Source organism: Myotis brandtii, unplaced genomic scaffold (assembly GCF_000412655.1).
Source record: "Myotis brandtii unplaced genomic scaffold, ASM41265v1 scaffold1163, whole genome shotgun sequence".
Classification (NCBI taxonomy): domain Eukaryota; kingdom Metazoa; phylum Chordata; class Mammalia; order Chiroptera; family Vespertilionidae; genus Myotis; species Myotis brandtii.
In genome coordinates this window covers 206,249-232,738 of record NW_005354025.1, presented here as the reverse complement: position 1 = coordinate 232,738, position 26,490 = coordinate 206,249, and the positions used below count along the sequence as shown (strand labels likewise).

At 46.3% G+C, this 26,490-nt stretch overlaps 1 protein-coding gene across 1 annotated transcript in view; it reads left to right on the top strand.

Annotated features, from left to right (window-relative positions):
- Window positions 1-16,186, top strand: part of LBP (lipopolysaccharide binding protein) — a 20,996-nt gene extending 4,810 nt beyond the window's left edge. Inside the window, exons 4-15 of the mRNA XM_014528938.1 lie at window positions 1,753-1,908; window positions 2,492-2,555; window positions 3,799-3,862; window positions 5,652-5,743; window positions 6,279-6,455; window positions 7,720-7,779; window positions 8,545-8,712; window positions 9,946-10,013; window positions 10,550-10,592; window positions 12,613-12,676; window positions 13,482-13,558; window positions 15,801-16,186. Coding sequence (XP_014384424.1) covers window positions 1,753-1,908; window positions 2,492-2,555; window positions 3,799-3,862; window positions 5,652-5,743; window positions 6,279-6,455; window positions 7,720-7,779; window positions 8,545-8,712; window positions 9,946-10,013; window positions 10,550-10,592; window positions 12,613-12,676; window positions 13,482-13,558; window positions 15,801-15,845 — 1,078 coding nt within the window. The 3' untranslated portion in view covers window positions 15,846-16,186. The remainder of the gene's footprint in view (window positions 1-1,752; window positions 1,909-2,491; window positions 2,556-3,798; window positions 3,863-5,651; window positions 5,744-6,278; window positions 6,456-7,719; window positions 7,780-8,544; window positions 8,713-9,945; window positions 10,014-10,549; window positions 10,593-12,612; window positions 12,677-13,481; window positions 13,559-15,800) is intronic.
- Window positions 16,187-26,490: the final 10,304 nt, after the last annotated feature.

Genomic DNA, 26,490 nt, shown 5'->3' with positions numbered 1-26,490 from the left:
TCAACTATGAACATTCATTCAATTCCATGAAAGAAATCAGACCACACTCTTCTGCCCTGGCTTTTTTCACTAAAGTATATTCAAGATCTCTTCATAGGAGCATGTAAAGATCTACCTCATTTTTTTAAACCTTTTTTCCAATGTAAAATTTCTATTGAGGTGAAATTCACAGAATATAACATTAACCATTTTAAAGTATATACTGGTAAGTCAGTGGTGTTGGTACATTCACAATATTGTGCAACCACCACCTGTGTCTAGTTCTAAAACATTTTGTCACCCCAAGACATAAATAACCCCACACCCATTAATCAGTCACTCCCCATTTCTTCCTCCTCTACCCTCAGGTAACCACCAGTCTGCCTTCTGTCTGTGGATTTTCCTGTTCTGGACATTTCATATCAATGGAATCATACAATATGTGACATTTTGTGTCTGGCTTCTTCACTTAGCATCATATTTTTGAGATTCATCACATTATAGCATCCATCAGGACTTTATCCCTTTTTATGGATGGGTAATAGTCCATTGTATAGATAGACTACTTTTGGCCTTTTTTTAAAAAAAATCCTCATCCAAGGATATGTTCATTGATTTTAGAGAGGAAGGGAGAGAGGGGGGGGGGAGGAGGGGAGAAACATTGATGTGAGAAACATCAACTGGTTGCCTCCCATACATGCAATTAGGTATGTGCCCTGACTGAGAATCGAACCCTCGACCTTTTCATTTATGGGACAATGATCCAACCAACTGAGCCACACCAGCCAGGGCTGGCCTTATTCTTTTTAAAGGCTGCATAGCATTGATGCCCACAACTCACTGAACCGCCCCTACTAGTTGACCTATAGGTGGTTTCTCTGTTTTTGCTATTACTCATGACACTTCAGTGAGCTGCCCCACACATATATCTTGGCCAGAAGAGCCACAGAGTAAAGGCTTAGAAGTCAGGTTACTGGGCCAAAGATGTGTGTGTAATTAGGAGGGATCCCACAAATCTGTATTCCAGAGGTGTTCGCCCAGTCACAGCGCCTGGGGCTTCTGTGGCCCATACCTTCGCAAGCACTGGCCGTTAAAACTTCAAAAGTTTTATCAACCTGATCGGTGGAAGCTGGCATCATGGTGATTTTTATTTTTAATAACTTTCACATGCTCATTTGCAGTCAAACTTCCTGTTCCTGTCTTTGATCTCTTTTCTTTTTGGTTGCTTTGTCCTTTCCTTATTAATTAGTGTAAGCTTGTTCTTTGTGTATTAAGGAAATGAGCTCATATTCGAAGGAAATTAGCTCTGGCTCACTCGTGATGCAGTTTTGTGTTTTTTTTTTACTTTGCATGTGGCACTTTTTGTTCACTGAAGTTTTAATTTTCTGTGCTGGCAAGTGTACGACCATTTCCTTTGTGGCTTCTGAGAGCTGGATCCTCCCTAGAAGGGCCTTTGCCCATCCCTGACTATAAACAAGCGAACCCAGGCTTCCTTATAGACCAAGCATGTCAAACTCAGAGGCTAACATAGGCCAAATAAACAAGGCATGCGGCCTGCAGGCTGCGAGTTGGATATGCTTGTTATAGATATTTTATGGACTTCTTTGTAATAAATCTTTGCTTTGTAATAGTATTTGTAAAATTTTTGTAATTAAATTTTTGCTCCAGCTCCACTTATTTTGGGGTGAGAACTGGGCTTCAGATTTCATATTTCCCCCCACACGGTGGCTGACCTAGCCTAGGAATCCACCATTCTTCTCTCATCTCCTCCAGGAGGCTACACGGCTCCTTTGACGTGCACATCAAGGGCATGACCATTTCCGTCAACCTGGTCCTGGGCAGCGAGCCCTCGGGGAGGCCCACGGTCACTGCCTCCAGCTGCAGCACCCACATCCATGATGTGGAGGTGGACATGTCGGGAAATTTGGGGTAGGTCACCACAGGGGCAGTGGCCAGCTGGACCCCTGGCTGCAGCCCGAGGTCCAGCCAGCCAGCCGGCGACCTGGCCTCTGACAAGCCCGTCACAGCACTTGGGGGTTGTTATTGGGGACACTGCTGAGATGGACAGATTAACAGACGCAGATTCCAGCCAGGAGTCCTGGGGAGCCATTTCCACCAGACGTTTTCAGGAACTACCTCAGGCCAATGAAATGTGGCTGTTGGAGGAACACCAGGGCTTTTGGCCAAAGGAGAGTTTATGAAAAACATACAAGCCCTTGGGCAAGTGTCTTTGAGTGGAATGTCCTTGATTAGGGAAATGTGGGTTCTTGAGACCCTCCCCCAAATCGACTGAATTCGCTTGGGGCGCAGCAGGGGCTGGGATGCCAGATGCCCTGAATCAGTGAGTGTGCCCGGAGCTGGGACTCTGGGTCACAGCAGGTACCACACTGGGGCAGGGAGGGCTCCCTCGGGAACCGGCCTGCCGGAGGCCAGGGCCTGGCTTTCCTGGCGGCCTCACCAACACTGTGTTCAGTGGCACACAGCTGGCCTTGCCCTGTGCTCCATTCCCCAGGTGGCTGCTGAATCTCTTCCACAACCAGATCGAGTCCAGATTCCGAGAAATACTGGAGAGCAAGGTAAGAATGTCAGAGCCACAGAAGGGCTGGGCTCAAGTCATACGTGGGCCAAGGCCCAGAGAGAACAAATCACCTGCCGCAGGTGGCAGAGCTGGTGTGTCAGCTGGGCCGGCACGTAGGTCTCTGGACTCTGCGTCTGTCCTGTAAAGCAGAGAATGGTTAGATGCTTGGCCAAGGGTCGGAAGCAGGGGCCAGCAGACTCCCGCCCCACCCTCCGCTTGGTCTTGCTCACTTTCCCCCACTGCCCCACGAAGGCCCAAAGGAAAAGCAGCACTTAGATGCCTGCAGCGACCAGGCAGGAACCTTCAAGGGCGTGTGAACCAGGTGAGAACCCGGTTCCTACCTGGGCAAGCACGTGAGCACCTGCCTTGGGAGGGAAGGCAGCGATAGTGTCAGTTTTTCCCATTTAAAAAATTATGTGAAACCTCCAAATTGTTATATCTCTGGCCCAAACAAAAACGTTTCACTCCCATTTTGGAGGTAACACTCGCCTGGAGCTGTGTCTGTAGCAGTGCGTGCCTGGGGAGGGAGAAGGTAATGTAGGAGGAAAGAGGGAAATACACTTATATCCCTGCACCTTGGTCCAAGGTCTGCTTTGGCTCTGAGTGCCCCCTGGTGGTTGAATCGGAATAGCGGGCATCCCCACAGGTGGGTGTGGCAAGCTGCATTCTGTGCCTTGTCTTCTGGGGTCCTGGGGTCTAGGTGAGTGTGGGAAACATGCAAATCTGCTTCTCCAGCACCTCATTGCCATGTTGTACTGAGTCGGAGGACACAGAGAGCAATGAGCAATCCAGCCAGCCTGTTAAGTGATGACATTTGGAAGTACCTCCTTTAAATACACACTTATTTGGATGGCAGATCTCCGTACTATCCAGTTCTGCTCTTCCCCTCTACATTCCGGGAGCCTGGGGTGACTCAAAAGAACTGTCTGCAATGGGGGAGCTCAGGGCAGTGCCTCCGGCCAGTGTCCCCTCATTGGGCTGTGTAGGCGACTCCCTAACTCAGATGTCCAGCCCTGGGATCCATTTGGGAAGGTCTGATTGGTCCCTGTTGGGGTCCATGTAGGGACCTAAGTGTCTCTGATTATTTCTGTTTGTTCAGTGCCTGACACATAGTAAGTACTTATATGTTTTTATAAAATCAATGAGCAATGAGCAAATATGTGAAATGTGACTAAAGCAATTAGCACAGTGTCAGCCCAAAGCCAGGGAACTCCCTTAGGCTTTCTCTCCCATCCTTTCAGGTTTGCGAAATTATCCAGAAATCGGTGACCTCTGACCTACAGCCTTACCTCCAAACTCTTCCAGGTAGGGTGCCCCCCCCCCCACACCGGACAGTTTATTTCTATTAATTCTCATAAGAGCATATATGTATCTTACAAAATCTTAAGTGGGACAGAAGTATAGAAAGTAAAAATTAAAAGTCCCTTTTTTTCCTCAAATTTTCTTCCAAGAGGTAATCTCTGTGTTGGGTGTATCCTCTTCAATATTTTCTTTGCATATACAAATATGCATATACATACACATGCGCATATGAACATACATTCATATATATTCCTTTGTTCATGAATATAGATGCATATGCATAATTGTGAGTAATATTAATGTACACAGGATAGACATTGTCCTTGTGTAACTTGTATATGTTGAAGATCTTTCTATATCAGTGCATATAAATTGATCTCATTAAAAAATCTCTTTGTGGAAGTCAATACTTAGAGAAAGGTGCTCCCGTTATAAGTGAACAGCTTGAAGAATTTTTACAAACTGAACACATATATACCAGCTCCAGATCAATATACAGAATATGATTGCTCTCTCGGGTCTCCTGTCACTACCCACCGCTCCACGGTAACCATTACCCTAACTTCTACCAGCAAAAGTTTTGCATTTTGTCCATGGATGGAGCCTTGCAGTACTTAAAGTCTTTTACCAAAAGCAAAGGCTTTCTTTGTTCAGCCTTAAAATGAATTTGACCCGTGTTGTTGCAAACAGTGAGCTCATTCATTCTCCTTGCTGTGTAGTATTCCACTGAGTCAAAGTCCCTCCATTCTACTGTTGAAGGTCATTTGGGTAGTTTCAGTTTTAGACCTTTATGCAGAGCACTGCTATGAATATTCTAGCTCATGTGACGCATGTCTTTGGATTACACTAGGAGTGAAATTGCAGGCTCACCTGGTATGCATGGTTTCAACATGATCGGATCCTGACAAACAGCTTTCCAACAGAGCTGTAACAGACCTCATTTTAGTAGCTGTATAGTAGTCCCTCCGATGGCTGTGTCTTCATTTATTTATTAAGTCCCCAGACTCTGGGCATGCAGGCTTGGTGCCCTCCTTTGCTATTGCCCATATGGGGAAGGCGGCACCTCGCCCAACCTCCTTGCCTGCACATGTGAGTGTATCGTAGCACAGTCCTCAAAAGTGGAGACCCTGGGTCCAGGATGCACAGGTAAAGTTTGTGGTTCGCACCCTGACAAATAGCCTGAGGTGTCCTCTGATAGCATGGCCCCTACGCTCACCTGTGGACATCTCCCTCCAGTGGAGGCCCAGGTGGGCACAGACAGCCCTGTGTGAGATACAGACCCCCTGTTCCTCCAGGGCTTTAGAGGGGAGAGTCTGAGCCCTCTGCACATGCCAACCTTCCTGGCTAATTGGTTTGTGTTGAAGGAGGTCAGTTTCCCCTCAGTTGTAAACTTGGGGAGCAATACCCTTGGTTAGAATTCTCCCCATTGTGTAGCTTCCTTGGCATGAAGCTCCTGGTGTGAATGGGCTGCCAGACCTGGGCTCCTCTTGCCCTCAGGGTGTGTGTGTGTGTGTGTGTGTGTGTGTTCGCGCGAGTGCGTGTGCGTGTCCCTGGAACCCACTCACTCTCAGGCAGAACACACCCCTCCCCTGATGGCTAATCCACTAGTGGGACAAAAGACCCAGCTGGTCTCTCTCTTATGAAGCAGCTCTTTGCCCAGGGCTGGGCTGGGTGGAGGGTCTGGAGGCACAGGGGCAGGGGCTCTGAAGAAAGTCACCGGAGTGTAGGTCAGTCAGAGCCTCACCCCTTCTCCTCTTCTGGCTCCTGATTCTGCCCCTCCCCCGGTTCACAGTCACGACAGAGATCGACAGTGTCGCTGGCATTGATTACAGCCTAATGGAGGCCCCTCGGGCAGCGGCCCAGATACTGGACGTGATGTTGAAGGTGAGGGTCCTGGAGCAGGGGCTTGGGTGGGCCCTGCCTCAGCGAGGCATTCGTCCCTCAGGATCAGCTCTTTCTCGGAGCCTCCTGTCCACCTGGCTCAGCTCTGTCCTCATCTCCCCTGGTTCCAGCTGTGTTGAGGGCGGGGCAACCGGGAGTAGTGGGGAGTGTTCCCAGGGCCAGGCTCCTCTCACAGGGTCTGAAAACTCCTAGGCCTGTAGCTCCCCCCGTCACCCCCCACTTCCTCTCCTTCACCTTGCCTTCCATGCAGATGAGCTCAATCAGGAGGTCTGGCCAATAGGTCTTGTGGGTTAATACACCAAAGCTGGTGAGTGTTTTATTAAGGGATTCCGGACATGCAACCCTTTAGGAAAGGAAGACCCAAAGGAAAACGTCTTTAATGGTGTAGTTTCAGGCAGTGTCTCTAGCCAGTGCCCCCCCCCCCCCCCCATCAACCTGTATAGTGACTACCTAGCTCAGAAGTCCAGCCCTGAGGTAAACTTTTAAAATTCAAATGGACCTTATTTTCTCTCTCCAGGCTGAAATTTTTAACCGTGAACATCGCACCCCAGTTGCTTTCCTTGCTCCTGTCATGAGCCTTCCTGAGGAACACACCCGAATGGTCTACTTTGCCATCTCTGATTATGTCTTCAACACAGCCAGCCTGGTATATCATGAGGCAGGGTACCTGAACTTCTCCATCACAGATGATGTGGTAAGGCTGGCGACAGAATAATGCGTACAAATGACAATGTAACCTGGCTTCTCTTCCTTCTTTCCTTTCTGCCTGATTTACATCAGAGAAGTAATAAATTATGACTAAGAAAAAAGATCGGGACTAGGAAAAATATGTCAGTACAATTTCCCTTTTCACTTTGGCTGCCAGGAAGCTCAAAATCTAAGTTCTTTCTTATAACAACTGTGGATGACTTTGTGGCTTGCTTGTCTGTGTTTTATTCTCTCCCCCTTCCCTCAATCTAGATCTGTTATTCTAATTCATAATTTCTCTCGTTCTGATAGTTTGTAGGTTGTTTTTTTAAAAAAGATTTTAGAGAATGAAATGCATAAAGTTACATAGAATAGTAAATTAAGACCAAGTTAAAAATAAAGCACAATTATGAAGACACTGGACCTATAAATATCTGTCTGGGAGCTTCCTTGTAACCAAAGTAAAAAGGAACATGATTTAGTGATTCGTGGTAAAAAGCAGAAACAAAGTTCTAGCACTTACCTCTAAAACAACATTCTCAAAAGTGGCTTTGTATAAGGGATACTAAATCTTAGAGTGGATCACATCTTTAATATGTCTGGGTTTCAGAAGGTTATTTCTAGTAGCTCTTGTAGCCGTGAACAATGTCAGGATGGTGGGAAAACACAGGGTGGTCCAATTTGGATGATCCAGTTTCCCTGGTGATAAATCAGGGACCACCTGCTGAATGACTGGGTGACTTTTCCTCCCATCATCACATCTGATTCCCCCATCTCACGGTGCTGCAGTCCTTTCTCTTGCAGACGGGATCACATAACTGTGCTTTACCGAGTGCCCACTATATGCTAGGCCTTGTGCCAGATGTGTTGTACCCACCATTTCACTGAACCCTCACGATGCCATGGTAGGGGGGGACTATTGTTAACCAATTTCACAGGTGAGGGAGTCGAAGCTCAGAGAGGTGAAGGGAGTGGCCCGAGACCACATTGTGACAAAGCCAGGAGCCAAACCTAGTCTGTGTGACTGCAAATCCCACTGTCATGAACGCTCTGAGCGGGTCCCGAATGTCACCTGTGCCCCACGGAGAGCAGAGAGTCCCCGCGGTCTCATGTGCTCCTGTTGAATGATGGGCAGGCCTCTTGTCACTGCCATGGTAACCCCGGGCATTCGAGAAGTTCCAGTCCGAAACACCCGCCACCTCTCCCTCTCTGTTCAGACCTTCAGTTATGGAAGGAGCACCCTAAAACTTCTTTGTGTCTCTTCACTGCAGGTTCCACCGACCTCCAACATCCGACTGACCACCAAGTCCTTCCGCGCCTTCGTCCCCCAGGTAAGGCTCCCCTCGGCCCTCGGTGGTGCAGGCCAGCCTTCAGGGATCTCTCTTTAAAACCCCCCAGGCTCTCAGCTTGACCAAGAGTCAGAAGACAGCAATGAGCCCCTCAGTGAAGGCCAGAGTGCTGCAGGCTTTGGGACCTTCTTCCCTTCAAAGCCCCAATAGCACTGGCCTGAGCCCCGGGTCTCCTGGGACCACAGGTTGCCCAGCCTTACTGGTGCCATCTGAGAATCCCAAGGAATGCCATCATGACCATGCACAACGGAATACAATGTTTGGGGACTGTCACCGATCTAACCCCACTGGCCATTAAGTTGTCTGTAAGGTTTTGTGTTTTTTTTTAAATATATATATTTCTTTATTGATTTCAGAGAGGAAGGAAGGAGAGATAGAAACATCAATGATGAGAGAGAATCATTGATTGGCTGCCTCCTGCACGCCCCCTACTGGGGATCGAGCCCGCAACCCCAGCATGTGCCCTTGGCCGGAATCAAACCTGGGACCCTTCAGTCCGCAGGCCGACGCTCTCTCCACCGAGCCAAACTGGCTAGGGCTGTCTGTAAGGTTTTGCCATGATAATGTCCACTCCCTGTGTTCATGGAACGGTGTCCTATGACACCGCTAAGAGAAAAAGGCACAGAGCATTTTATGGGAGTAAAACCCACCAGAAAGCACGCTCAGAGTTACCTGCCGCCCTCCAGGCTCTCCCGGCAAACCCATACGTTTCCTTCTCTTGACCTAATCTCCTCATTCTGCCCCCAGTTGGCCAAACGCTACCCCAACATGAACTTGGAGCTCCAGGGAAGAGTGGTCTCTGCCCCCGTCCTGAACTTCAGCCCCGGGAACCTGTCCTTGGCCCCCCAGATGGAGGTTGAGGGCTTTGTGCTCCTGCCTAACTCTGCCAGGGAGCTTATCTTCCAGCTCGGCGTGGTAAGGTTTGCTTTTGCAAATGCTGTTCCTTCTTCCCGTGTGCTTCCCCCCACTCACCACCGGTCCAGTTCCTTCAGATTTCAACTTGAATACCACTTCCTCAAAGAGGCCTTTCTCGTTTGCTCTTATCACAATGCCTTAGGCTCCTTGTCATTTTTCTCTTGTAGCACCCTATTATTTTACTTCATTACATTTATTATGAATATATTTAGGCAGCTGATGGCAGGTTTATTTGTTTAATGTAGTTATCTCCCAGCAAGTGAGTCTGGGCTGCTGTGGGAAGGAAGGCATAGGGGTCTTTGACCTGTTGGCTCTGCATCTATAGCTGACCCCTGAAGACTACATTTCCCAGGATCCCTGGCAGCACTCTGACATCCAGCTAGGTCAGCCAATCGAAGGCACTATCAAGAGAATGGAGGGCAGGAGGAAGGAAGAAGCGGAGTATTTTTTCCTCTCTTTGTCTAGGACAGAGACAGGGGGAGTGACTGTCTCCTCCACAGTGGCTCCCATAACACCAGCTCTCTCTGTTCTTCTGGCCTTGAGGTGGCAGTAGCTTCCTGCCTCTGTTAATCCCTGAGTTGCCACTTCAACTCTCTTTATTTTTTGGCTTTTCAGCAATTCCATCACTTGTATCACCAAGTCCCTGGGTTACATTCCCTCTGTGTTAAACACCGAGAGAGCGCCCCCTCCCCAGGGGACCCTGTCTTCTAGGGAAGGGATTCGGAGCCTTTGGGACTCTTGCTCACTGGGCGGAGAATTTTGTCCTTTTCTTTTAGGTTTGAAACTCAACAAGACACATTTCTGGAAGGGTAATTGCACCCACATGCTGTATCTACAATTTGATATTGTTATGAGAATTTTTGTCACCAATATATTTTAAATGAAAATATAATCTGTTATTACTATCATGGTTATTGTTATTCCCAGGGCTGAATCTTAGTCCTGACATAGCTAGAAGTGAGCCCTTTGAGATCTCAGGGACAGGCACTCTACACTTGCTCTCAGTAGTCTGTTCAAAGTTTACTGTTCTCATAGTCAACCATTTCAAGTAAAAATGGTTCAAGTTCAAGTTCAAACATCAAGCACCTACAATGAACCTTCTGGGAGTCTATAGTCTACTAGAAGGTTCCTGCTTTAATTCACCGAGCTGTTTATTTAGAGAAGACAGCTGGTCCTCGTAGAACGTGACAGCCTCCCTCACTCAGACCTGTTTCCTTCTCCTGGAATCTCCAGACCACTAACCTGTCGGCCACGTTGACCTTCAACACCAGCAAGATCACTGGGTTCCTGAAGCCAGAAAAGTAAGTCAGCCTCCCACCCACATGGGGGCGCTCAACCAGGCTTGCTCCATCTGGCTGGCACTCGCTGATTATCTGTAACTGGAGGTGGGGATGTGACCAGATCCTCCTGTCAATGTTAGGGGCCCAACATTTAAGAGGGAAACTTAAATCTTGCCCCAGTTAGCCAAATTCTTTTGCCCCTCTGGCCCCGCTTCCGCCAACTTCCTTTCCACCTAAGCCCCATTACTTCCAGTCTTCTACAGGATGTAGTAATACTGCTTTTTCTTAATTTACGAATTTTAGACATTGGCTATTCTGACTTCCTGAAGTGATAAAGATTGAGCTCTTGTACACTACCCATCTCCCCTCTTTGAGTCTTCCCAATAAGGTGATATCATTCTTTTTAGCTAGTCATCTTTTTCACTCCCGCCCCTACCCCACCCTTGGCCATGTGCCTTCTCAAGCCAGTGCCTCCTTCTTTCCAGGGAACACCACATGGCTTAGGTATCCCATGGGCATAGTACCCACACCTCTGAATCATTTCTGATCTATTGTAGGGTACAAGTGGAACTGAAAGAATCTAAAGTTGGACTATTCAATGTAAGTTACTGTTTTTGTTTATCAATATTATTGTTTTGGCTGGGGTATTGATTAATTCAGAGTCTTAACTAAGCAATGTTACACGGTGCCTAAGAGTAGAAAATGGAAAAGGAGAAGAGCTGTTCTCTGCCCTAGAAAAGTATAGAAGCTCTCAAGGACTTAAAACCCAGGGCGAAGCAAAAGTTACATCCCAATGTAAGGCAGTCTATCATTAAGTCTCCTACTGGACCAATTTTTTTAAACTGCAAGGAATAGAAAGCCAACTAAAAATGTCTTAAGCATACGAGAGGAATATATAGAATCATGTGATTAAAAAACAACCACAAAACAAAAACAATGAAGACTACTAAGGCTAGAGATTCCAGGCATAGCTGGACCCAGGTGCTCAAATTAATGCACCAAGAACCTCCATCTCTCTGTTTGCTTTTATCAGTGTTGGCTTTATTCTCAGGCAGGTTATTCCCATTGGTGAAAAACCCCTAAATTTCCTGTGGTTTCATTTAAAAAAAAAATCCCTGTGCTAGCTTTCATTAGATCAACCTTAGCCATGTGCCCATTCTTTAGCCAATCACTATGGCCAGAAATACGACAAGGCCAGTCAGCCAAGTTTCCTGGAGCCAGAATTTGCAATCCCCAGTAGTATGGACTGAAATTGGAAAGGGGGTTCCCCGGAGGAAAATAGGGACTTGTATTAAAACAAGAGAAATTAATTGCTGGGCACACAAAATGAAGAGATGATTTTCACAAAGAGAAAAAAAAGTGGTGAAATAGTCCCCTATTAAAGGAGGAAAGAGAATGGGAAGATGGGTGTGGGCTGAAGCAACCATGGGGAAATTTCTGAAAAGAGAGGTGGGGTGATGGCAGCTGCTCCTCACAGGCCGAGGAGGAGATGGGAAGGCTTGAACTTGCGGTAGTTGTTTTCCTCTTCAGCGTCCCAAGGATACTGACCTCTGACCACACTCACCTGTTCTCCTCTCCCAGGCTTTCCCTTATGTACTTATGAAGAGGAAATAAGCACATAAAGTGTGGAGAGACACTGTGCACAGGGTCCCCAAAGAATGACTCCTTTCAGAGAACAAAGTGGATAATGACACACTAATATTGTATCTGGGCATGGCATGTAAATGTTCTAAAACATTTGTAAAACATATGTAAAGATTCACAAAAAGAGTATTCATTAAGTTTTTGGAACATATGATAAAAAAAAACCCAGAACTATAGAATCAGATAAATCTGGATTCAAATTCTGACCCTGCAGCCCAGTGTCTAACAAGCCACTTTCATTCTGATCGCCTCAGTTTTCTGATCCATAAAATGGGGACATTGATGTCAACTTAAAGGGGTTATTGTAAAGACTAAAGCAGATATATGTAATGCTCTGGGTCCCATACCTGGCACATAGTGAATGTTAAAACTTGTGTATCTTGCCCTGACTGGTTTGGCTCAGTGGATAGAGCGTCGGCCTGTGGACTGAAGGGTCCCAGGTTCGATTCCGGTCAAGGGCATGTACCTTGGTTGCGGGGTGTGCAGGAGGCAGCTGATCGATGTTTCTCTCTCTCATCGATGTTTCTAACTCTCTATCCCTCTCCCTTCCTCTCTGTAAAAAATCAATAAAATATATTAAAAAAAAAACTTGTGTATCTTAAATTTTGTTTATTACACAAGTAATTCAGGAAAACATTCTCACTGTAAAAAACTGTTTTTGAATATTTAAGACAAGGCTAAGCCAAACTTCGATGTTCTTCCTAGAGGAAAGATGGTTGGGTGTGTAGTCTTCCAACATTTTTCTCTTTTTGCACACTTAAGTGTACATCTTGATGTAGGTATCTATCTGAAATTTGCTTTTTCCAAGTCTTTTGCCATGTCAGCACATACCGTACCATGTCACCTCCAGGGTGGCTGTGTGGAGGTTTATTGGTGGGCAATATGGCGCACGTGGTCACAGTGTTCTCTGCCAGGTGGAGAACGCTGTGACCAGGTGAACAGTGGCCACATGTGCCATTCTCCTGTTCTCCACCAGGTGGAGCTGTTAGAGGCGCTGCTCAACTACTACATTCTCAACACCCTCTACTTGGAGGTCAATGGTAAGTATCACTATGGATTTTTCCAAGTCAAGAGTGGACACTGCTTTTGGGGGGAAAGAGAGCTGGACTTGGAGTTAGGAGACAGGGTTCTCTTGCCAGCTATGAGACCTTGGGCGAGTCACTTCCCTATGAGTGTCAGGGGCCTGTCTTCGCAATGGGAGTGTTGAAGTCCACCTCATCTCCCTCCAGGGCTTAATGAAGGCTGGGGCCTGGGACAACAATTCAGAGCACAGGAAACTCCTTCTAAGAGAGGAAGAGACTCATGGAAATGCCCCCCTCCCCTGAAGTGGCGAGGGAAAGACTAAAGACCAAGTTCATATAGAGAGCACAAGACAGCCCCCTCTAAATTCACATTTCTGATTCAGTTGCCAACACCCTTTAAACATTTAAGCATAAAGACCTAAGCCCTGTTTCATTTGGCTGCAATAGAAAGCAACATGGGGGTGGAGGGCAGATGCCCACGGCTTCTTATCATGAGTGCATCCCGCCCATGCCTACCACTCCTTCCAAATAGCCTCATGGCGGCAAGCTCGGGCTCCTGTAGCAGCCTTCCTGGGTTTAAATCCCAGTTCGACCCCTTTGTAGCTGTGTGAGCAAGGATAAGTTACTCGGCCACTCTGTGGCTCAATTTCCTTATCTGTAAAATGAGAATAATAATCCTATCTACTTCACAGTCTTTGGTGATAATTAAATGAGACTGTGCTGTGTATAGAGTTTGCACAGAGGCCTTTTTAAAAAAAAAATAAATTCTTTGTCTATAATTGCTATTCACAAATTTCTCTCAATGTTGTGCCTCAATCTCCAGCTAAACTGGCATCAGGCTTCCCCCTTCCTCTGCTAAAACGTATTCAGCTCTACGACCCTGTTGTCCAGATCCACAAGGTGAGTGGGTTCAGGGGGCTCAGGCGGTTTGGGGAGGGGACTGTTGAGCTTTCCAGGTTCGGAGGCCAAAGCTCAGTGGGTGAGGTCCAGCCCAGCCCTGCAGCTGGGAAAGCCTGGCCTGGGGTGGGATGCTAACTGCCACGAAACCATCCACCTGTCCTTCCAAAGTGGCACTTCTGTGGGAGCGGAAGGTAGTTGACATGGTCAGTGCTAAACTGCCTTCTACCCCTCACTGTGAGTGACCTGGGGTAGCCTCAACACTAGTTCATTTTTAAATACTGTAATTCTAGATATGCCAACAGGCTGAGTTCTAAAAGCCATTTGTAGCTTTTTAAAATGTCTTCTTAATTCTTAAGTGGAAGAGCTTTATTATAAACTAGTGGCCCAGTGCATGAAATTCGTGCACAGGGGGCAGGGGGCATATGTGTCCCTCAGCCTGTCTTGCACCCTTCTCCAATGGGATTGGGCCTAAACCAGCAGTTGGACATCCCTCTTGCAATCCGGGACTGCTGGCTCCTAATTGCTCATCTGCCTGCCTGCCTGATCACCCCTAACCACTCTGCCTGCCAGCCTGCTCACCCTCAACTGCCCCCCCACTGGCCTTCTCACCCCCATCTTCCCCCCCTTGCTGGCCTTATTGCCCCCAACTGCCCCCCACCACTGGTCTGCTTACCCCCAACTGCCCCCCACCAGCCTGCTTGCCCCCAACTGGTCCCCCCTGCCTGCCTGATCACCCCCAACTGCCTTCCCCTCCTGGCCTGATCGCCCCTAACCACCTCTGCCTCGGCCCTGCCACTATGGCTTTGTCTGGGCAGCGGCCACGGAGCCAGCTGGGGCAACCAAGGAAGCCAAGCCTCCCACGCCCGCTCTCTGGCCGGCTTGGCTCTATGGCTCTGACTGGCGCCACCATCTTTGTCACATCAATTTTCTATTCCCTCCTTATTGGCTATGGGTGCCACCATCTTTATCGTGAAGTGATGGTTAATTTGCATATTATTTGTTTATTAGATAGGATATGTGTTTGGTGGGCTCCCCCTCAGAGACCCATTACCCCCACATACACCCACAGTTTGAATTTTAATATACTTCCTTCAGTATTTTTTATCTCGCTAAGCATTTGAAAAAATTGTGTTTTGAATAGTTGCATTGCTAGTGCTCATACATGTTTTCTTTTTGTTGCAATCTAGTCCCCCCCCCCCGCAGTGTTAAGTACTGCCTCATCCATCAGATGGACCATAATTTACTGAACTATTTTAGGACCAAGGAACATATCTAATTCTTCACTATTCTCTCCACTACTCAATCGAGCATTTTATGGTCCGTCTGTGCCTCACAGTCCAGGGTATCTTTCTGGGACAGCGTCTGTGAGGTGGGGTGGCTGGGATGGTGGGCACTGAAGGAGAGGCTGCATTGTGCCTGGCACGGCATCAACATCCAGCAAACAGCAGCTGCGAAGAGAGCGAAGGGCAGCAGCATGGGCAGGAAGGTTGAAACACTGGCCACTTGATATATTTGAAAGTCAAATCTCCAAAAGTCTTTTGGGTGCTGAGATACTCAACACCCAACTTCGGTTGGGCGTTTACAAGAAGTCAGACGGATTGTTGTTCCGAGCAAAGACTGAGTGACAGTTCATGCAGCTGGCCCCAGTTTTCTCCTCTGTAAAATGGGGTGTAGCCCATAGCCTACTGGGCTCCTGGGACAGTAAGAGGCCAAGCACGGAAGCGTCTAGCTCAGTGTGGCACGTGGGAGGTCATTGGAAGATGTATTATATGCTATCTTATTCATTAGAATTGTGAGCTCCATTCTGTTCATTTGTTTGACACACAAAGGCAGAGGATTGTCTCGCTGAGGGAAAAACTAGGACTTTGCCTTGAGTGCAGAATTCCTGCCCCTTTGGGTGATGGAAACCTACGAGGAAGAGGGAGTGAAAACCCTGGCGGCTCACAGTTTTGTATTGTTTGCCAAGGAGAGAACATTCAGGTGACACAGAGGACATTTATGAGGCCTGCCCGGAAGCAGCAGCTTGGGAAATGGCAGATAAATCGCCGCCTTAGAGCAGGTCGCTGGCAAAAGCAGTGCTTTATGGAGACCTTGGGGACGGAGGCACACTGTGATTTATGTACTGACCTGGTTTCTGGCAGAGCTTGTGTTCCCACAGACATGGGCCTCCTTTCACATCGGAGAAGCATCTCTTTGAAGCAGAGGATGTGTTTACCATCCTGTTCTGTCTTGTCTCTCCTAGGACTTCCTGTTCTTAGGCGCCAACATCCAGTACCTGAGAGTTTGAGGGCGAGGAGACAGACGGGCACGGAGTCCGCAGCGGGGTCAGCAGGGTGCAGCTCCAGATCTGCAGGCCATTCCCGGAGATTCTGGGAGGATGAAGACTTTCCTGTTCTCTCTGGGGGGAGGTCTGCCTGGCCTCTGCCCCCACTCCTCTTCGGGAGGTGTGCCCAGGCCCTCTTCAACTCCGGACTTTACTTTCTCCGCCAGGATGGACTATCGTCCTCACTGGCCTGTAGATCATCAAGGGCAGGCACCGTTGTTTTCATTCACCGTCTGATCCCCATGCACAGTGCTGACACGTAGTGGGTCCTCAATAAATATGTACTGAATGATTCCCTGAAGGAACCACCGGGTCCTCCCTGTTGCCCACGGGATCTTTGGATGGTCAGTCCCATCTGTGGTCTCCAGTGCCTGACCCTGACCACACTCCCCTTTCCCATCCGCTGCTGCTGTGGGAACCTCAGCGAGAGAAGAAGGGATTCTGCTCCCCGCTCAGCCCTGGACCTGGTACTGGTGCCGCTCTCTTAAGGGGCTTGTCCATCTTGGTTTATGGGGAATTCGTGGGCTCATTTTAATATATGCCTCCCAACCCCCTCACCTCTTGCCTGCTGCAGACACGGAGCCAATGGGTCTCCCAGAGCAAAAACTCAGCCTCCGACTGCTTTCCCCATTGACACGGGTGTCAATTAGGAGGAAATTGACCCGTCTCGGGTTTTGGTCCGACCCAAATAGAAAGCTCATCCCCCTGTTGTTTATGAGCCCCCAGCCTGGAGGAAGCGGCCTTGGTTTCTAATCATCACACAACCAGACTTTGATCAGACTAAAGAGCCGCTTCCAACCTGTGTGGTTGGTTACCCCAGGACTGGGAATCACCAGGATCATTTGGTATTTGTTTATTGTGCTCATGAGCAGATGGATGGCGCTGTCTGCTAGCAGATAAGTCACAGGGAATAGATGGATTTACCGTGTGTGACAGATGCGGTCCAAGATGAAAGGATGCACTGGTGCCCAGCTGCCGGCAGGGTGAGCTGTGGCTGCCCCTTCTCCCTCCTAGCTCCTTTGGCTCACTTGTCCGCGACCATCATCCATCGCTGTGGTGGATGGGGGAAGGGCTCAGGCTTCTTCCAGTGCTAGCCATGTGGTCTTGGGCAGTCCCTCTCCCCTTGGGGTCCTCACCTATGAAATTGGGGTGATAGTAATAGTAGCTACTTCCCAGGGCTGTGATGATGATGAGGTTAGGTAACCTATATAAAAGGATTTATTTAGCCATAGTGAGGACCCAATAGGTATTGGCCAGACCTGCTCACCAAGCATCTCCCATTTGCGGGCACTGGGTCGCTCAGCATGGGGTACGGAGAGGCAGCTTAGACCCAGTGCCAGCCCTGCTCTGAAGAGCATTGCCTCGGATGTGGTGGGAAGAGCCAGCCTTGCTCCCGGTGTACTTGCTTTGGGCTCCTGGCAAGGCCTCGCTGAGCCTCGGTGTCCTCACATGTCCAGTGTGGCCGGGGACCCCTCCTTTCAGGGTGACTAGGGTCGCGATGGGTTCATGTCAAGCTTCTGAGGATGCCAAGGAGGAGAGGTTTCCAGTGGAGAGAAAACGAGATGGGGAAGGGGAGGGAGCCTACAAAGGGTATGTGATCAACCAGTTAAGGGCCACGGGCACTAGCATATGTATATACTCTCCCACCTCGGTCACTGTTTGAGGGGAGCTCTTGATCCCTTGGCCAACTTTAGTTGTGGGGACCTTCAAACACACACCTGGTGGCAGAGTGAGGGTGGCCTGTGGACTGGGCCACATCTCCCTTCACAGGGGGGGTCTCCTGTTCTCCGGCTCCTCAGGACACGCTGCTGCCTCAGACGCTGAGCCCGAGGAGAAGACACTTGGACTCTGTTCTCTGTAGCCTGGCTGAGCCTGGAGGGCCCCCACCTCCTGCCCCCAGCCGACTCATCCTCAGCTCTGCTCTCGTGGGTGCTACAGGCCCTGTATCGGTCGGGCTCCCTAACTGCACACTTCATAATCCACTGTGGTTAGCAGAAGCAGGAAGTCCGTAAGGCCAGCAGTGGCTGCACTCACCCTCATGCACAGTAGGTCCTCGCTTAACGTCTTCAATAGGTTCTGTGACTTTAAGTGAAGAGACATAACGAAACCAATTTTACCACTGACATAAACAAGAATTAAGTTCCTATGGCATCTCATCAACATTATAATGAAATGACACTGAATGAAAGAACAGTGTTCAAGGACCTGCTATATACGCCTTTGGTCCAGACCTCTCTTCTGAGGTCCTGACCTGTCCCCTAACGACAGGGTTGACGTCCCCTCGGGCAGGCGGACTGGCTGTGAGGGCTGCACCTGGCTCCTGTGACAAGGGAATCTGTAAAGGCGTCCTGAGGCTTTTCCTTGGAGTCTGGTGCATAAATCCCTCCACCCTCCCACCCCCAGCACATCTGCCTGGGCCTGCTTCTCCCAGGCCGCAGAGGAACGCTGGTAGTAAAACACAGCAACACAGACGGCTGCTTTATGGGCCAGAAGAAACGATTTTCCACCTGGGGCCACTAAAGAATCCAGAGCTGAATCTCCACTTCCCTGAGCGAGGGCTTTCCTCTCGCCACAAGTGATCTCACGGGGCCCTTAGGCTGTTTCTAAAGGGATGCTTTCACCACTACCACCTCGTCTTGGGTAGGCCCGAGCCATCACCTGCACCCCCAAGACCCAATCAAGCCCAGCTCGATTTCAGCCCCACCCAGCCCACCCCCAGAAAGCTTTCTAGATCTGCAGTCCAATCAAGAATGGTTCTCTAAGAACTGCTCCTGCACAGAATCATTTTAAGAGTCAATATAGCCCAGCCAGCATGGCTCAGTAGTTGAGCGTCGATCTATGAACCAAGAGGTCCTGGTTTGGTTCCTGGTCAGGGCACGTGCCCAGGTTGTGGACTTGATCCCCAATGTGGGGGATGCGAGAGGTAGCTGATCTGTATGTGATTCTCCCTCATCATTGATGTTTCTATCTCTCTCTCTCTCCCTCTCCCTTCCTCCCTGAATCAATAAATATATATATATATATATTTTTTAAAAGAGTCAATATAAAATGGCTAAAATGAAAAACACAGACAAAATCTAAGCATTGGCAAGCATGTGGACGGAGTAGCTGGAACACTTGCCCGTTGCTGGTGGGAGTGTAAAATGGGTACATCCATTGGAAGGATCTGCTAACGTTGAACATGCATGTCCCTATGACCAGCAATTCCACTCCTCAAGGACACCCAACTGGAATGGCTGCATATGTTCAACAAAAGACACGTGCTGGTGTGTTTATGAAGCACTCTTCATAATAAGCCCTCACTGAAAATACCCCACATGCCCCTCAGTAGTGCACAGGTGAACTGTGGAGGAGTCACACAATGGAATAGTAACAGCACTGAGCCAAAATGAACTTCACCTGCATGCAGTGACATAGACGAATCCTGCAAACAGGATGCTGAGTGAAAGAGACCAGACACAAAAGGGTACGTACTGTTTGGTTCCATTGATACAAAGTTCAAAAACAGGCAAAAGGAATTCATGGAAGTCAAAGTTGGGAGGGCGCTCATGCTGCCAGGAAGGAGTAACCGGCAAAGGCCAGGAGGGTCTCCTGGGGATTTGATACTGTTCTGCTTCTTGACACGTGTGTGAGTTCACTTGGTCAGCATCCATCTATGTACACTTATTATTTGCACACTTTTCTGCACATGTTATACTTCAAAGAAGTACATATAAGACACGTCTGTATTTATGAGACTTTTTATAATGTCTTTGATTAATTACGCTCCCAATAAAGTTCCATTTCTCCAGGTTTTTCCATCCAATAAAACAGAAGCACAACTAGCGTAGGCTGTTTATCACGGCACTGTTTATAACAGCAAAAGAATAACAAAGCACAACATAACAAAAACTGAAAGCCACCTGTGGCCTTGATAAGAACCGGTAGATAAAGTATGGGGCATACATGCAAAGGGAGACTATGCAGTCTAAGAAGAATGACCATATGAGCAAACATAAAAAGCCGGCAAAGGCATTATTAAGTGGAAAGAGTAAGCTAGGCAGATACTGTGTTATCTCCCTTTATTGAAAGTGCTGTAGACACATACACATATGCTTATAAGTATACAGGAAATTTCTAGGGGGTTATCCAAAATGCTGGGAACTGAAGTCAGTTCTGAAGATTGGAAATGAAGGGTTTGTAAAGTTGGGAAGCTTTTACTTTCCTTCTTATACCTGTTTGGTTTTCTTTTCTTTCTTTCTTTTTTTTTTTACACAAAATATTACTTAAAAAAATAAAAATGTAAAGATGTAAATCAAAGTAATTTAGGCACATGCTTAAAAAATCAAATGTGCAAAAGGGCTTATAAGAAGAAGCCACGGTCTCAAAGGGAATATTAGCTCCTTGCTAATATTTTAAAAGTATAAATCATAATGAATTCTCTTAGAAGCATTATACTTGTGCACTCTGTTGCTTTATGTCTCATTTTTAATTGAACATTAAGGGAATGCAGTATTTTAATTGTAACTCCGCCAATATCTTCATCTAGAGACTTGTTGCCATTTTTGTCTGTTATGAAATTTCTGTTGCCAAGAAAGTCAGGATTACATTATTTTCTTTCAGATTGCATTGGTGTAGTGCATTCTTGGTTACCAAAATACTCATATAGCTTAGGGGCTATGAAATGGTAAATATTCATGATGTGTGAGAGAGCATGATACATAACTGTACAATCCCAATTACAAAAGAAAGGGAAGCTTAGTTGTGTAGATACACAGGAGACTGAGAAGAACACGTCATACTACAAACTGCTTGTGATTATGGATGGCTTTGTTCTTCGCTTCTTGTGTTTTTCAGTTTCCTACTATATGCACATGTTAACTTAAAAAAATAGTGTTATTTTTTAAAAAAAAAAACAACCTAAAAGCAGTCTCATTTTATTATTTTGCATCTAGATACCTAGTTTCCCCACCATCATTGTTTAAAGATAATATGTATGGGAAATAAAACATCAATTAATAAACAATAATACAAGAATAAACTCTATGTTTCAAGTACTCACAACTGAAAACCTACTTTTGCCCCACCCTGTACTTTACCCTCCACCCCACCACCACCATTGTGTAGTCTGGCACCCTTGTCGAAGATCATTTTGCCATATATGTGTAGGTTTATTTCTGAGCTCTCTATTCTCTTCCATTGGCCTATATGTCTGTCTTTATGTCAGTACTGTTTTTATTTCTGTAGCTTTGTAATATGTTTTTAAGTCAGGAATTGTGAGGCCTCCAGCTTTATTTTTCTTTCCTGAAATTGTTTTGGCTATTTAGGACCCTTTTTGGATCTATATAAATTATAGGATTGTTTTTCTACTTCTGTAAAAATATGTCATTTAGCCTGGCCAGTGTTGTTCTGTGGTTGAGCGTCGACCTATGAACCAGGAGGTCACAGTTTGATTCCCGGTTGGGGCACATGCCTGGGTTATGGACTTGATCCTCAGTGTGGAGCGTGCAGGAGACAGCCAATTAATGATTCTCTCTCATCATTGATGTTTCTCTCTCCCTCTCCCTTTCTCTATAAAATCAATAAAAATATATGTATTTAGATATTGTCAATATCTAAATGTTTATTTAGATATTGATAGGGATTGCATTGAATCTGCAGATCACTTGGAGGAGTATGGACATGTTGACAATAGTATTAAGTCTTCCAACCCATGAACATAGGATGTCTTTCCATTTATCTGTGTCTTCTCTAATTTCTTTCAGCAATGTTTTTTAGTTTTCAGTGAACAAAGTCTTCTTCTTTCTTAGTTAAACTTATTCCTAAGTAGTTTATTCTTCTTAATGCTATCATAAATGGGATTACTTTCTTAATTTCCTTTTCAGATTTTTCACTTTTCATGTGTAGAAATGCAACTGATTTTTGTACGTTGATTTTGTATCCTGCAATTTTGTTGAATTTGTTTATTAATTCTAATGGTTTTATTGTGGAATCTTAATGCTTTATACATAAAAATCATGTCATCTTTGAACAGAGATAATTTTGCTTCTTCCTTTCTGATTTGGATGCCTTTTTTCTTTCTCTTGCCTAATTGCTCTAGCTAGGACTTCCAGTACTATGTCGAATAGAAGTGATTGTAGTGGACACCCTTGCCTTGTCTTCTTCCTAAAATCAGAGTATAAGTTTTCAGTATTTCCCCATTGAGTATGATGTTAGCTGTGGGCTTTTCATATATGGGCTTTATTATGTTGAGTTAGTTTCCTTCTTTTCCTCATTTGTTGAGTATTTCTTATCATGAAAGGTGTTGAATTTTGTTGAATGCTTTTTCTGCATCTATTGAAATGATTATGTGATGTTTATCCTTCATTCTGTTAAGGTGGTATTTGATTTGTGTATGTGGACCCATCTTTGCATCCCACGGATAAATCCTATTTAGACATGGTGTATGATCATTTTAATGAGCTGTTGAATTCAATTTGTTATCATTTTGTTCAGGATTTTTCTCATCTAGAGTCATCAGAGATATTGACCTGGTACTTTTCTTTTCTTGAACTGTCTTTGTTTGGCTTTGGCATCGGGGTAACACAAGCTTCATAAAATGAGTTTGGATGTATTCCCTCCTCTACAGTATTTTGGAAGAGTTTGAGAAGAATTGGCATTAATTCTTTTTTTAAATGTTTGGTAGCATTCTCAGTGAAGCCATCTGGTTCTGGGCTTTTCTTTGTTGAGTGATTTTTAATTACTGATTTAATCTTCTTACTAGTTATAGGTCTGCTCAAATTTTCTATTTCTTCATGATTCAATCTTGACTAGTTTTATGTTTCTAGGAATGTATCCATTTCTTCTAGCTTATCCAATTTGTTGCATATAATTGTTCATAGCAGTCTATTGTAATCCTTTTTATTTCTGGCATCAGTTATAATGTCTCCTCTTTCATTTCTGATTTTGAGTCTTCGCTCTTTTTTCTTATTCTAGCTAAAGGCTTATCAATTTTGTTGATCTCTGTAAAAAAATAAAACAACTTTAAATTTTATTGATTGTCCCTGCTCAGTTAACCCTTCCTTTCCTCCAGTAAGAACATATGCACCTGTCTAGACAATAAATAACCAAATGATCACTTCTGGTTCAGAATTGTAGAAGCCTGTTTTCAGCTCTACGGTTCATCTGGCAATTGATCATGTGGTACTGTAACCTGCTGTTTAATATTTTGTTATCTAACTTCTCCTGAATTGTATGTCTAACCTCCCTAAGGAGATTATAATTTCCTTGAGGGCAGGAAACAGGTATTATGTCTTTGTGTCACCCACAGCTCATTGCAGTGCTCAGCTGGGTACTTAATATGTATCTGGTGGTTTAATTTGAAGTCTTTTGTCACTTAGCCTAACATTCCTATGTTTTCCCCAGTTACCGGCTGCCTTAGGAACCTTATCACATAGCACCTCCAAGCTATAGTCAGCTGTTCATTGTCTCCATGTCCTCTGCTTGTGCCGCACATGCTCAGTTGCCCCGCACTCCTGTTCAGATCACAGGGCTCCCCAAAGGCTATCTCACCCTGTTCTCACTCTTTCTGATGATTCCAAGCTGTCTGCTGGGGCTCCAGAGGGTACTCGGAAGGTGGATGAGCTGCGAAATGTTAAGTCAGGAGGGTGGAAACCCAGGGCAGCAGGAAACAGAGGCCTACATTTTGGAGGGTGATCAAGAGCAACAGGGATGGGAGGCCTGGTAAACTGAGATCATTTTTGCCACAGTTAATATTTGGGTGAATTTCCATAACAACTTCCCTTTCAGGAGAGCCTGGGCCTGGTTAAGGTCATGCAGAGAAGGAGTATAGACTGTGTGGGGAGGAGGCTCCAAGAAAAAAAGCCCCTTTTAGCTCTAACATTCCATGAGTTGAAATTGCTTACTGTTATGGGCTGAATTGTGTTCCCAAGAGCCTATGCTGAAGTCCTAACCCCCAGTCCCTCAAACTGTGACCTTATTTGGAAACAGGGTCTTGACAGAGGTAATCAAGTTAAAATGAGGTCACTAGGGTGGGCCTTGTCCAATCTGACTGGTGTCCTTATAAAAAGGGCGGATTTGGACAGAGACAGACACATACCCAGGCAAGATGCTGGAAAGGCAGCTCTACGGTGACAGAGGCAGAGATTGCACTGATACCGTTGCTAAGGAGCACTTGAAGCTACCATAAGCGAGGAAGAGGCAAAGAACGTTTCTCCTCAAAGTCCGAGGGAGCCTGGCCCCTCTGTGGGTCCCTGGGTTTCAGACTTCTGATCTCCAGAACTGTGAGACAATAAATGTGTGTTGTTTTAAGCCACCCTAGCAAACTAATACACTTACCTTGTCCACATTTCCTTTCTCTTGTCCATAAAATGAGCCCTTAAGGTCAACGTCCTGAGAGGGGGAGGGTTCCCCTTGAGATAAAGACTCCAATGGGCTTTACTTAGCCATGCAGAAGTCAGCTTTCTCACCCAGGTTGCAAACTCACCACAGCTGTTTCAAGTATTCTCATGAGAGGAAAATCTCCCAAAGTGTTCCCTGGGAAAAGGGCTCCCAGGTTGGCATGTTCTCTCCTGGGGGGATGTCCTAGCTGCTCAGCGCCCTCAGGACCGCTCCTGCCCGCCGTGTGAATCTCCGATGCACTGTGCAGAGGGTCAGATGGTGAGGTGGCTGCTGATGTTTGGTGCCCAATTATTTGGAAAAATCCTCATTGTTTCCATTAGAACATTCAGTTTCCTCAATCTATGTGCCAGTGTGGGGAGGAGAGGAAATTCACTCATTCCACAAATATTTACCGAGTCTGCACTGTATGCCAGGTGCTGTTCAGGTACTTGGGATAAAGCCGTAAACAAAACAGACCCCAAGCCCCCACCTCTGTAAAGCTCTTATTCTAGTGGGAGAGAGAGGCAATAAACAAAAACATAAGTTAATTATATAGTAGGTTAAGGGATGATCATGGTTTTGGGAGAAAATAGAACAGGGTTATAATCCAATCTTTACTTTGTTGCTCAAATAATCACAGCTTTCAGCCCTCAGCAATGACTGCAGGTTGGTTCCTGGGTCCTTTCACAATAAACCCATCATTTTCTGAGCACTTCCTTACTCTCCAGCACCAGGAAATCTTCCAGACTCATGTTTTACTTTCTCTACCCAAGCCCTGGAATTAAACATCTATACAAGAAACTGTAGTTTTGTAAAATAGGAAAATGGTGTCCTGGCTGGCGTGGCTCAGTTGGTTGAGTGTCCTCCCGTGCACCGAAAGTTTGCCGGTTCAATTCCCCGTCAGGGCACATTCCCAGGTGTGGGCTCGATCCTCAGTTGGGGGTGTGCAGGAGGCAGTTGATCAATGATTCTCTCTCATCATTGATGTTTCTATCTCTCCCACTCTCTTCCTCTTTGAAATCAATATAAGTATATAAAAATAAATTTAAAATCTTTAAAAATAAAATAGGAAAATTGTAGTTAGAAACCATGATCTGGGCACTAGATATATAGGTGCGCTCATTGCTACTAGGATGTCATTGAACTAAAAAATACACATGGGTGAACTAACACATTCATACACACATCCATATTTGATTTTTCAAACCGAAAATATTATATTCAAACCGAACATATGTTAATCCATCTGTAAATACATGTAAAATCATGGGTTTATACTTATATTTCAGATTTCAACCCACACAGTGTTCATTCTAGCTCTTTCCTTAATATCTCTATATATAAAAGCATAAGTGACTGTTATGACCAGATGACCAGATGACCAGCCAGTAGCTATGATGTGCACTGACCTCCAGGGGGCAGGCGCTCAATGCAGGAGCTGCCCCCTGGTGGTTAGTGAGCTCCCACAGCCAACCTCCTGCAGCCAGCCAATCTCCCATGGTCCCTCCCCACCAGCCGGCCAGCCCTGATTGGCTCCAATCTCTGGCCAGGTTGAGGGACACCACCTGTGCATGAATTTGTACACCGGGCCTCTAGTGTGTGTGTGTGTGTGTGTGTGTGTGTATGCTTCTTTTTTTCTTATTTATTTTTTTTATTTTAGAGAGAGGAAGAAGGAGAGAGAAAGAGAGAGAAACATTGATTTGTTGTTCCATTTATTTACCCATTCATTGGTTGCTTCTTGTATGTGCCCTGACAGATCAAACCAGTAATCCTGGCATAACGAGATAACGTTCTAACCAACTGAGCTACTCAGCCAGGGCTCTATCTTTACTTTTAATTTCTTTTTCTGATGATGAGAAACATGGCTCTTGTTATCCACAACACATTTAGTTTTTTGGTCAATACTAGTCTAATCTAATAAAAGAGAAACATGCAAATTGACTGCACATCTGCTATGTCCCAAGCCACGCCCACCAGCCAATCAGAGCGACTTTATGAAAATTAACCCAACAAAGATGGCGGCTGGCAGCCATGGAGCTGGAGCAAGCAGGAGGCTTGATTGCCCCAGCGATGGAGGAAGCCAGGCTTCCCGCCTGCCCTGGCCCGCTGTGGCCTCCGCTCAAGGCAACAAAGTTTCAATTACAGAAGATAAATAAATCCCAGATACCTGCTTCCAGCCAGCCTCCACTGGGATCTTGGGTGGCTGGGGGCCATGGTCAGCCTGCAAACAGCCATCAGCCCCTCACCCAGG